Source organism: Protomyctophum parallelum (genome assembly GCF_964188405.1).
Source record: "Protomyctophum parallelum genome assembly, chromosome: 11".
NCBI lineage: Eukaryota > Metazoa > Chordata > Actinopteri > Myctophiformes > Myctophidae > Protomyctophum > Protomyctophum parallelum.
This window is the reverse complement of record NC_139707.1, coordinates 48,171,604-48,184,103: the sequence shown is the minus strand read 5'-3', so window position 1 is coordinate 48,184,103 and position 12,500 is coordinate 48,171,604. Positions and strand designations below refer to the sequence as shown.

Here is a 12,500-nt window from a genome sequence, read left to right as displayed (position 1 = left end):
GTAGATGACTTGTAGATCTGCTACTTCCAGCGCCGGAAGGTTGCATGCTTATGACGCTCTTTAACGATGCATCATCGACGCTGCGACAGTCACAACACACGTGCAGCAGACGGGATGCACAGGCAGATCCGACACAACTTTATTGCACACATCTGTGCTTTCATCCACGCTTCCATAGCGTTCCCATCCACGGGCACAAGCAGTGATATCAGTGCAGCTTCCACCCGATCTGTGGTGGCGTTCTGTTGTCTGACGAGGGAAGCTACTAGCTAGTAGCTAGCATGGGAGCTAACGTTAGTTTAACTTCCATATAGTTAGGAGTTAGAAGGAGTCCTCCTTAATAACACTATGTACTTTCCATCCGTTCCCCAACGTATCGGGTCATATCGGTATCGGTGAATATGCCAGTCTAACCACAGATCCGACACAGGGATAAGGAAGGGGTCGACACTATGGCAGCTAAATACAATGTTGGGACATGTGGAGTTTGCTTTCGAGTTGCCCCAAACTGAAAGTGCACATTTGAGTGGAGGTTTTGAGGTTAATGTTGGGTTGGCAAAAACAACAATTAACTTTCTTGGTATTAGTTTAAGGACTCGAGCAGCAGATTTCTGAATCGGCTGATCTGCTTTTTAGGGAGATCTGTAAAGACACTGTTAAAAGTAATTGTATCTAAACAATCCCCAACAGGCGTGTGCTTGTGTGCTTGTGTGTGTGTGCTTGTGTGGGTGTGTGTGTGCGTGCGTGCCGTGTGTGTGTGCGTACAGTACCTGATGCTTGACAGTTTCTGAAGGAGGATGGAAAGCTTCTCCAGCAGGGGGAGCTCCATGCGAGGGTTTCTCAGGAGCTGTGAGACCGTGTGGAAGAAGTCCTCACAGCTACACGCCTCCAGGAAGGGCCCTAGGAAGGCTGCACACACACACACACACACACAGACACAGACACAGACACACACACACACACAGCGATTCTTACCCCAGGCATTATTTTTTGTCAAAATGTTGAAAGCCATTCATCTTGTGTGACTGTTTGATTTGATAAGGACCCTGAACGAAGTGAACAAATGCTGAATGAACTCATGCATCCAGAACACAACCGCACCGGGCCCAACACAACCGCACCGGGCCCAACACAACCGCACCGGGCCCAACACAACCGCACCGGGCCCAACACAACCGCACCGGGCCCAACACAACCGCACCGGGCCCAACACAACCGCACCGGGCCCAACACAACCGCACCGGGCCCAACACAACCGCACCGGGCCCAACACAACCGCACAGGGCCCGGCGAGAGGAACGTCAACTCTAGATGTCTTAAGTGACTGAATGACAATCCCACAAACAAACGGAACGGAGCACTCCGAGGGGGAACGCAGGACGCAGATGCTTGTGATGACGCTGCCCTTTCAATGAGCTTCCATATTGTCAGTGTTAACGCTGGCTTTCTCTACACTAAACCATAATGCACGCACGCACACACACACACACACACACACACGTACACGGAAACGAGTTAAAAACAGAAGAGCACAGATCCACACAGATGGGAGACGGCATATTTTATTTATTTATTTTTCTGTCAATAAAAGCAAATGAAGACCTTGAAGTTCCAAAAATGAGTCGGTTGCTAGTTAAGAAAAACATGTTTCTGCTAAACACACATTCCTGCATGGCTGGAAAAACAGAACTCCATCAGAATCAGAATTAACTCTGCAATGTCTAGGGGCCAGTGAGGGGCCACAATGTAGCCTCCACACAGGGCCAGTGAGGGGCCACAGTGTCAGCCTCCACAGGGCCAGTGAGGGGCCACAGTGTCTAGGGGCCAGTGAGGGGCCACAGTGTCTAGGGGCCAGTGAGGGGCCACAGGCATGCTCCACATCCACTGTCTTTATTACGCTGAAATTAAGTTGTGTTCATGATGATGATAACCACACGGTCCACACCTCACTTTAGTATGTTTTATTTAAAAGACAATATTTTTTTTTTTTAAACATTTTTTTCTATAGCGGCACCGGCTGTCATTTTTAACGCCATCTTGGAAATGACGCCGTTCCCGAACATATATTTTCCTAAATGTGTAGTACGTTCTTAAGCAGGTCCAGAGGTACTAGAATGAGTTGAAAAATACTTTGCAAATGTTTTCCCATTTGAGATATATGGCCAATTTAAACTCCGTCTAGGACGCAATCTTGAAAATGACAGCTTTCTGGGGAGTAGATTTTGGTAGACTTTTAGTATGTTATTGAACACGCCCAATACTACCAGAATACATTGAAAACACTTTTGTATCAGCTTTTTGGGGGTTAACCCATTCTGACCTGAGATCAGATTCATACGAGGTTTCCACTGGACACACACTGGTCTGATTGACCCATTCTGACCTGAGATTAGATTAAAAAATGTAAAAAAAAAAATGTCAGTCGTTCTTCGATTTTTCAAAAATAGCAGACCTACAAGCTCGTAGCGCGCCACTCGGTGGCGCGCTATGAGCTTGTAGATCTGCTATTTTTCAATAGCTAAAGCATAACATGATGCCAACACCAAAATGGGTGCCCGGTCAGAATGGGTTAAGAGATATTTCTTCCTAAATTGACTCACCTAATCAGAATATAGTGATTTAACCTTTTTACATTTTGTTTTAACCATTTTACATTTTGTTTTAACCAGAAAATATCACTTACACTTCCTTTAATGAAGTTATGTTTCAGCAGCAGTTTTTAAAAACAAACCCAAAAAGCAGTCCATGCATTCATCTTCACTAGTAGACTTGAGTATTTAAATGTGTCTTCACAGATCTCCCTAAAAATATAATCAAATGAACTAAACAGCCGATTCAGTATTCTGCTGCTCGAGACCTTACGAATACCAAGAAAGTTAAAAATTAACTCCCAGTAATTAAATCTTTACAGTGGCTCCATGTCTGTCAAATAATTGATTTCAGAATATGCCGCTGTTGTTTTGTATGAGCATCGAATGGATTATACAATTCCCCAAAAAATGCATGTCTGATCTTGTGAGACATTACGTATATGAACCATCCATGCTTCTCAGGTCTGGGACAGACAGACAGACAGAAAAGACAGACAGACAGACAGACAGACAGACAGACAGACAGACAGACAGACAGACAGACAGACAGACAGACAGACAGACAGACAGACAGACGCTCTGCTTTCTGCTTCTCAGGTCTGGGACAGACAGACAGACAGACAGACAGACAGACAGACGCTCTGCTATCTGAACCCCCGAGTCCAAACTGAACGTTGGAGAAGGAGCTTTCCGTTTTAATGCAACGTTATATATCTGGAACAAACTCCAAGAAAACTGCACGTCTGTTACTACTCTCACTTTCTTGGAAATCAAAAGTTGAAGGCTGTCTCTGTATACTGCCCTGTTCTGCCTTTATTACAGAGGTCGGTTATGATATTGTATTAATCAATTCCTTTGCCGTGTAATTTCATTCCTCTTATTTTAACCCATTTAGACCTGAGGACGATTCTACAAATGCCTTCTAAATCCTAAAGACAGTTTTCTGAAAAATCTCATGTTCAAACATTTTCATGTCAGGGAGCCCCAGAACTATATGTAATTGACCCCCATCTGAAAATATGTTGTTCCAGGGACCCCCCATCTGAAAATATGTTGTTCTAGGGACCCCCCATCTGAAAATATGTTGTTCCAGGGACCCCATCTGAAAATATGTTGTTCTAGGGACCCCCCATCTGAAAATATGTTGTTCCAGGGACCCCCCATCTGAAAATATGTTGTTCCAGGGACCCCCCATCTGAAAATATGTTGTTCCAGAGAACCCCATCTGAAAATATGTAGTTCCAGGGACCCCCCATCTGAAAATATGTAGTTCCAGGGACCCCCCATCTGAAAATATGTTGTTCCAGGGACCCCCTCCCAGAAGCAAAGATTTGAGCTCAAAACGTTTGCTCTGAAAGAATATAATACCACTGTATATAAAAGATTTGCGCCCCATTTTCACGATTTTTTTCAAAACTAGCAGATCTACAAGCTTGTAGATCTGCTAGTTTTCCAACAGCTAAAGCACAACATAATGCTTTTAAAAAGCATCAAAACGGGTTAACTTCCTCTCATTCTTTAATTGTATTCAAATGCCCCCTTTTTATTCATAATGCGTTTCATCTGCTGTGTCTTAAATGCTGCATGTCTAGATGTCTCAATGCTTCATGCTTCGGCGTGAATCACTTTGAACAGCCTTGTTGTTGAAATGTGCCATGCAAATAAAAAGTAGGGGCGCGCACACATCCCACAAAATATGAAATCACACAACAGAGTTTTTTTTTTGGGGGGGGGGGGGGGTTTCTGCATGCCGACAAGGGATTTATTGCTGGGTAATGTGTCAGTGATTTGTTACTTGCGGGAACGTGCTGCCAGTTTCTTTATTATCCCATTCTGACCGGGCGCCCATTTTGGCGTCAGCATCATGTTATGCTTTAGCTATTTAAAAATAGCAGATCTACAAGCTCATATCGCGCCACCGAGTGGCGCGATACGAGCTTGTAGGTCTGCTAATTTTTGAAAAATCGAAGAGGGACTGACATTTTTTAGAATCTGATCTCAGGTCAGAATGGGTTCATCAGACCAGTGTGTGTCCGGCGGAAACCTCGTGTGAATCTGATCTCGGGTCAGAATGGGTTATTAATTTCAGAGCCTTGTTTCGGTAGCAGGGCAGTAAAACGTGTGAAGGGGAGTGGAGCATGCTCGCCGCATGGGGCTCCACACGGCTTCATCACGGTACCGCACACTAAAAATGATTCCATCTTAACTGCAGCTTTGGGGAGCTCATTTTGCACGACCTCAATTAGCCTCTCTCAAAAACAAAGCCATTTGCTGTAGTGAGTGTTTTATTTTATTTGTTGGGAACTACTTCAACCCTCGAGACTTCCTAAATTGATTCTTTAGCTGACCCGGGGTCGCTCTCAGTCGGGGTCCAATATTTTCCTTCCCTCCATAACCTACAGTACCTCGAAAATAGTTGACCCATTTAAGCTCACACGATCTACACCATCTACACGCTACAGGTTTGCAGTGGTGGAAAACGTACTCAGTTGTTTTACTTTAACCCATTCTGACTTGAGATCAGATTCATACGAGGTTTCCGCCGGACACACACTGGTCTGATGAACCCATTCTGACCTGAGATCAGATTCTAAAAATGTCAGTCGCTCTTCGATTTTTCAAAAATAGCAGACCTACAAGCTCGTATCGCGCCACTCGGTGGCGCGATACGAGCTTGTAGATCTGCTATTTTTAAATAGCTAAAGCATAACATGATGCTGACACCAAAATGGGTGCCCGTTCAGAATGGGTTAAGTAAAAGTACCACTAATGCAATTTAGAACTACTTTCTTACAAGTAAAAGTACGGAATTGAAAATGTACTTGAGTAAAAGTACAAATGTATCGGCATCAAAATGTACTTAAAGTACTAAAAGTAAAAGTACGCATATTGCAGAATGTCCCATTTCAAGTTCAAAATGTCTACAAAATCCATTGAAAATAGCAGATCTACAAGCTCACAATGCATCGCGATTGTGAGCTTGTGCATCTGCTATTTTCAAATGGCCGAAATATGTATAGGGTGGAAGTGGTTAATGTATGTTTTCTAATCAAAATTTAAAGGTATATTCAGTGATTTCACTCAAAAAACCTTAGGTTTCGTTTTCGGCTGTGGGACCCAGCCTTTCGTCCAATCAGGATAGAGAGTCAAAAACGAAACCTAAGGTTTTTTGACCCCCCCAGGGCTAGCCTGACCTAAGCAGAGACATTTCTGGTCTAGAGGGGCGGGTCGCGCCTCAGAAATGCGCGCACCCTGATTGGATCTCATCGATCTGTCCGTCACCCCCAGCCCCTCCTCTCCCCCCTAGTGCAGCGCTACGTCACATCATTTAGAGCGACGCCCACCCGGAAGGGTTGACTCCCACTTTTAGACTGGTTCAGCCCACGGCTTTTTCCAGGCTTTCATCTTTCGCGCAGACGAAATGAAAGCCTGGGTATCGAGGCTACCCCAGGGCTTAACTGGGGACAGGGAGGAACTCCTTATATGGCGAGCAAACTCTATAGTAGGGAGGACTATCACAACAAAACAAAAAAATAAGTGATATTTGAATTAAGTGAAATCACTGAATATACCTTTAAATCTCCAAAGTAACTAGTAACTAAAGTTTTCAAATGATTGTAGTGGAGTAGAAGTAAAAAGTACTAGAAATTGGAAGTACAAATACCTCAAAATTGTACATAAGTTATACTTTCCACCACTGCAAGTTTGTGCGGCGATGGTTCCTCCCAGAATAGCGACGCTACATCATGGGAGAGTGGTTAACCTCACTTTCTGTAACAGCTAGAGAGAAAAACAATTTATGTTGTCTTTTATTGTGTTGTTTATCTCCACATACTTGGTGTTCTTTCATCTGGCTCTTTGTGTGTGCGCCCGCAGTACATGAAACCACTACAACGACAAGATCCCAGATATCCAAGCTTCATGAAACGAACGGAATCGCAGCCTTACTGGAATCCCCCGTTGAGAGCTTGTAGATCAGCTATTTTTCCGGGGGTGCAACCCAACCCAGCACCCGTTTATCTAGTGGAGATGCAGGTGTGTAACGACACGGATTTAGAAACTAATTAGCCCATTCTGACCTGAGATCAGATTCATACGAGGTTTCCGCCGGACACACACTGGTCGGATGAACCCGTTCTGACCTGAGATCAGATTCACACGAGGTTTCCGCAGGACACACACTGGTCTGATGAACCCATTCTGACCTGAGATCAGATTCTAGAAATGTCAGTCGCTCTTCGATTTTTCAAAATAGCAGACCTACAAGCTCGTATCGCGCCACTCGGTGGCGCGATATGAGCTTGTAGATCTGCTATTTTTAAATAGCTAAAGCATAACATGATGCTGACACCAAATGGGTGCCCGGTCAGAATGGGTTAGTTCAATGCAACACTGTATAAATCCCTGGAACATGTGACGCGTTTAAAACCTAAAACACCATGTGTGTAATAATAAAATGCCAAATGTTTAAAATTATGAATGGTCATAAAATACAGCAGAAACACGAGTTCACTCAAACGCCTCACGAGAAAGCCTAGTGTTCGAATTCTAAACACCTATATGACTGACTTTGATTGTAAAAACTAAACACGTTTATGTGTTTAAAAAGTGTTACTTGCGATTAAACATGTTCTTTTGTTTATAATCTAAAAACTGTGACACGTTTAAAAAGGGTTACAAATGAGTGTTTACACTGTAAATCCCTGGAACATGTGACGCGTTTAAAACCTAAACACCATGTGTGTAATAATAAAATGCCAAATGTTTATTAATGGTCATAAAATACAGTAGAACACGAGTTCACTCAACACCTCATGAGAACACCTAGTGTTCAAATTCTAAACACCTATAATATGACTGACTTTGATTGTAAAAACTAAACACGTTTATGTGTTTAAAAAGTGTTACAGGCGATTAAACATGTTCTTCCGTTTATAATCTAAACACTGTGACACTGTTTAAAAAAGTTACAAATAAGTGTTTAGAACCTAATCACTCAGGAGACTTCGGAAAATTTATTCTCCTGAACGCCTTCCTTCCGGCATGGCATGGAAACGAGAGGGAGGGCATTTTTGCATTTCTTTCACCATGTAGTAAAAAAAAAGTAATGCTGCATTCGTGGTCTGGTTTAAGGGCAGTTAATTGTTTTACAGACGGGGGTAAAAAGGGGCAGTTGTTTTTACAGACAAAAACAACACTGCCTTAGCAGCAGTAGCGGTTGTTTTTTTTTTCCCCCACCAAAACGCTTCGCATGATAACTTTTGCTTATCCTATTTTGGGCGAGAACCCTTTTGGTGTTCATGTTATGTTCATGTTTTAGCTATTGAAAAATAGCAGATCTACAAGCTCGTAGCGCGCCACTCGGTGGCGCGCTACGAGCTTGTAGGTCTGCTATTTTTTTTTTAATCGACGACTGACATGGAAACATAAGCTTTTCAGAAAACGGTCAGGATTTTTTAGAATCCGATCTCAGGTCAGAATGGGTTATGAATGGTCTCAATTTACACGTTATCCGTTTTCCCAGGCTCACCGCCTCTCACCTCTCCTCCCGACAGTTACGGGGAAGAAAAACAACCGATGACTGGAAGCCAAAAGAAGGTTTTATCCCCCCCCCCCCCCCTTGGCTCCGTGATATGATGCGTACTTATCATCCTTTTTCTCTTTTTTTTTTTTTTTTTTTACATGTGTGCTAGATTTGCCCCAGATGTGTCTGGACAAACGCAGATGGACAGACACACATCTGCTTCCTCCATTCTCCGTATACTGTAAGGTACACTATATAGGTCCCCTGCTGCATGTGAGACTTCAAACGGGCCCCGGGGGGGGGGGGGGGGTCAAGGGTCACAGCGCCAAACGCATACTCGTCCACAGTGATTTAGTGGGGGTGAGGGGTGTCGAGCTGGAGGGGGAGGGTCTCTGTAGAGACTAGAGCAAACGGGTCCGAGCAACGTACGCGCACGTGCACGCACACAAATGGACAGGAACCTATGCGCACACACACACACACACACACACACACACACACACACAATGCCACATGCGGTGGATTATATCTCTGAATGGGAGTCATACAACCAGATTGGACCAGACACACATTCAGTATACCGACGCACGCACGCACGCACGCCACGCACGCACGCACGCACGCACGCACGCACGTGCATGGTGAAGGCAGACAGTAAGCAGGGCCACATGTGTCCCTGGGAGCCGTTTAACCCGTTCTGACCTGAGATCAGATTTAAAAAAAAAAAAACCTTCTTCTAAATCCTGACAGTTTTCGGGAAAAAAAAGCTATGTTTCTTCTCTGTCGTTCTTCGATTAAAAATAATAATAATAGCAGACCTATACAAGCTCGTAGCGCGCCACTCGGTGGCGCGCTACGAGCTTGTGTAGGTCTGCTATTTTTCAATAGCTAAAGCATATAACATAACACCAGGTTCCTGCCCAAAATGGTTTAACCCATTCTGAACGGGCACCCATTTTGGTGTCGGCATCATGTCATGCTTTATCTATTGAAAAATAGCAGATCTACAAGCTCATATCGCGCCACCGAGTGGCGCGATACGAGCTTGTAGGTCTGCTATTTTTTTTTTATATCGAAGAACGACTGACATTTTCTAGAATCTGATCTCAGGTCAGAATGGGTTCATCAGGACCAGTGTGTGTGTCCGGCGGAAACCTGGTATGAATCTGATCTCAGGTCAGAACGGGTTAATATGAGAGTATATGGTAGCTAAAGACCTTGAGGGGATAGACAACAGACCCTCTGTACCTGGAAGTGGCCGCATGGCCGCCCAGTAAAACGCTGCTACTGCAGGGACAGCGTGTGTGTGTGTGTGGTGTGTGTGTGTGTGTGTGTGTGTGTGTGTGTGTTGTGGACAGCCATGGGCTGCTGCCTGCATGTGTGACTGTACATTGGCCATGACACGAGGCACGGGAACGTGGCGTGTGTGCGCATGGCGTGTTTTTTGTGTGACTAATTGCTTATTTTATTTAGCATTTTGTTTTTTTATTGGGCGACCTTCCAGTGCCCCCATGTCGTCCCCCCTCTAGTCGCTATAACCCCCCCCTCCCCCCCACCCCCCCCTCTGGTCGCTATACCCCTTCCCCCCCCCCCCCTCTGGTCGCTATACCCCTTCCCTGTCTGTCCTCATTAAGTGCCCCTGTAAAACACACCCATCAGCGTGGCTAACTAACTACACACACACACACACACACACATCTCATCTGAATGACTATAGTTGTGAGGACACACACACACACACACACACACACACACACATCTCATCTGAATGACTATAGTTGTGAGGACACACACACACACACACACACATCTCATCTGAATGACTATAGTTGTGAGGACACACACACACACACACATCTCATCTGAATGACTATAGTTGTGAGGACACACACACACACACACACACACACACACACACACACACACACACACATCTCATCTGAATGACTATAGTTGTGAGGACACACACACACATCTCATCTGAATGACTATAGTTGTGAGGACACACACACACACACACACACATCTCATCTGAATGACTATAGTTGTGAGGACACACACAGACATCTCATCTGAATGACTATAGTTGTGAGGACATCAACATTTTATGAAAGCTAATGCTGTTTTTTGCACCGTGGGAGCAGTCGAGGTGCGACAACGCATGCGTATTTACGAATTCCCGTGAATTTGTTTACACGCGTGCTCGTTACGTGCACACGCCCCCCCGCGAGTCACCAAATTTAGCAGCATATACATAATATACGGTAATAAACAGGTGTAAAGGAGCAACTTGGACACTCAGGCATGAAGGAAGCATGAGTTCAAGTCCGTTGCTCTCCCCTTGTCCCCCATATATGGGGACTAGGTTGGCGGAGGGTGTGTAGAGCCCAGGATCACATTAGATGATTGACACAGGGGTGAAAAATGGGTTACAAAATCGTGGGATAAAAAAAATATTTAAAAAAAATATATATATACGGTAATATACAGGTGTGATGGTACAATTCGGGAGTTTACCGGAGTTTGTTGGAAAGATTAACAGGAGTTTCCTGTAATATATACACCTCCGTTTTGCAAGCTTTTTGCGCAGTAGTGTAAAGGCCTCTTCATACTGCAGGTTTAGGTTGCAGCCCCTCCTATGAGGGCGCCCCATGCAGCCCCTCCTATGCCCAGCTTTGAGGGGCGCCCCATGCAGCCCCTCCTATGCCCAGCTTTGAGGGGCGCCCCATGCAGCCCCTCCTATGCCCAGCTTTGAGGGGCGCCCCATGCAGCCCCTCCTATATGCCCCAGCTTTGAGGGGCGCCCCATGCAGCCCCTCCTATGCCCAGCTTTGAGGGGGCGCCCCATGCAGCCCCTCCTATGCCCAGCTTTGAGGGGGCGCCCCATGCAGCCCCTCCTATGCCCCAGCTTTGAGGGGCGCCCCATGCAGCCCCTCCTATGCCCAGCTTTGAGGGGCGCCCCATGCAGCCCCTCCTATGCCCAGCTTTGAGGGGCGCCCCATGCAGCCCCTCCTATGCCCAGCTTTGAGGGGCGCCCCATGCAGCCCCTCCTATGCCCAGCTTTGAGGGGCGCCCCATGCAGCCCCTCCTATGCCCAGCTTTGAGGGGCGCCCCATGCAGCCCCTCCTATGTGCCCAGCTTTCCGTGGAATGACATTGGTGATGATTTGACTGGCTGAGCACGGAATGTGATGATGTGATGTATATACTATACATAATTATAATACACATCATACATCATTTAGACAGAATATAAATCTGAGCTGTAATACAATGAACTATGTAATGTAAACAATGCTGTAATTGCAATTGTGAAATGGTGTCTTATAAACCCACGAGGGTTAACCCCATTCTGACCTGAGATCAGATTCATACGAGGTTTCCACTGGACACACGCTGTCTGATGAACCCATTCTGACCTGAGATCAGATTAAAAAAATATGAGCTTGTAGATCTGCTATTTTTCAATAGCTAAAGCATAACCTAATGCTAACACCAAAATGTGCCCGGTCAGAATGGTTAATTGGGCACATTGTGTGCAGACACGAAAATAAATAAACAATCAATCAATCAAATCACATCATATAATGATGTATGATGATCAGAGCGCCCCGCCCCTTTTAACCAACGACCGTTTCCATTGGTTGTCACCGTATCACCTAAAAATGGAGTATGAACAGCAAGTGTTGATTTCGTCGACTAAAACTAAGACGAAAAATGTTCGTCGACTTCCTTTTTACACTGACGAAAACTAAATGGAAACTAAATGAATATGATGACTAAAACTATAGACTAAATATACTGACAATTTGTCAACAAAACTAAAGACTAAAATGTTAGGAAGGGACTAGTGGACAAGAGGTCCACTATGAGTCATTTTACAATTCGTTGCATGCTGAAAATAACCGATCTACAAGCTCACAACGCGGTCGCAGGCTTGTAGATCGTCATTACGACGGCATCAAGGCCCACCAAAATATATATTTAGTCGACTAAATCAACTGTAGATTTAGTCGACTAGAATCGTATATTTCGTCGGACTAACACTAAAACATTCAGGGTGACTCAAATGTGACTAAAACTAAATTAAAAACTATTAAAACTAAACACTAAAACATTCAGGGTGACTCAAATGTGACTAAAACTAAATTAAAACTATTAAAACTAAACACTAAAACATTCAGGGTGACTCAAATGTGACTAAAACTAAATTAAAACTATTCAAACTAAAATCTAAAGCCAAAAAACAACACTGATGAATTATAGGCCTTGGATCAGTCATCCCCGACCCCTAAACCTAAGCTCTAAGACGCCCAAAACTTTACCCCAATCTAAACCTAAGCTCTAAGACGCCCAGACTTTACCCCAATCTAAACCTAAGCTCTAA

The 12,500-nt window shown here is 44.6% G+C and overlaps 1 protein-coding gene across 1 annotated transcript in view; it reads right to left on the bottom strand.

The window, feature by feature from the left end:
* Positions 1–12,500, bottom strand: part of ccdc138 (coiled-coil domain containing 138) — a gene marked incomplete at both ends in the record, with an annotated part of 49,503 nt that overhangs the window by 936 nt on the left and 36,067 nt on the right. Inside the window, one exon of the mRNA XM_083776846.1 lies at positions 771–909. Coding sequence (XP_083632972.1) covers positions 771–909 — 139 coding nt within the window. The remainder of the gene's footprint in view (positions 1–770; positions 910–12,500) is intronic.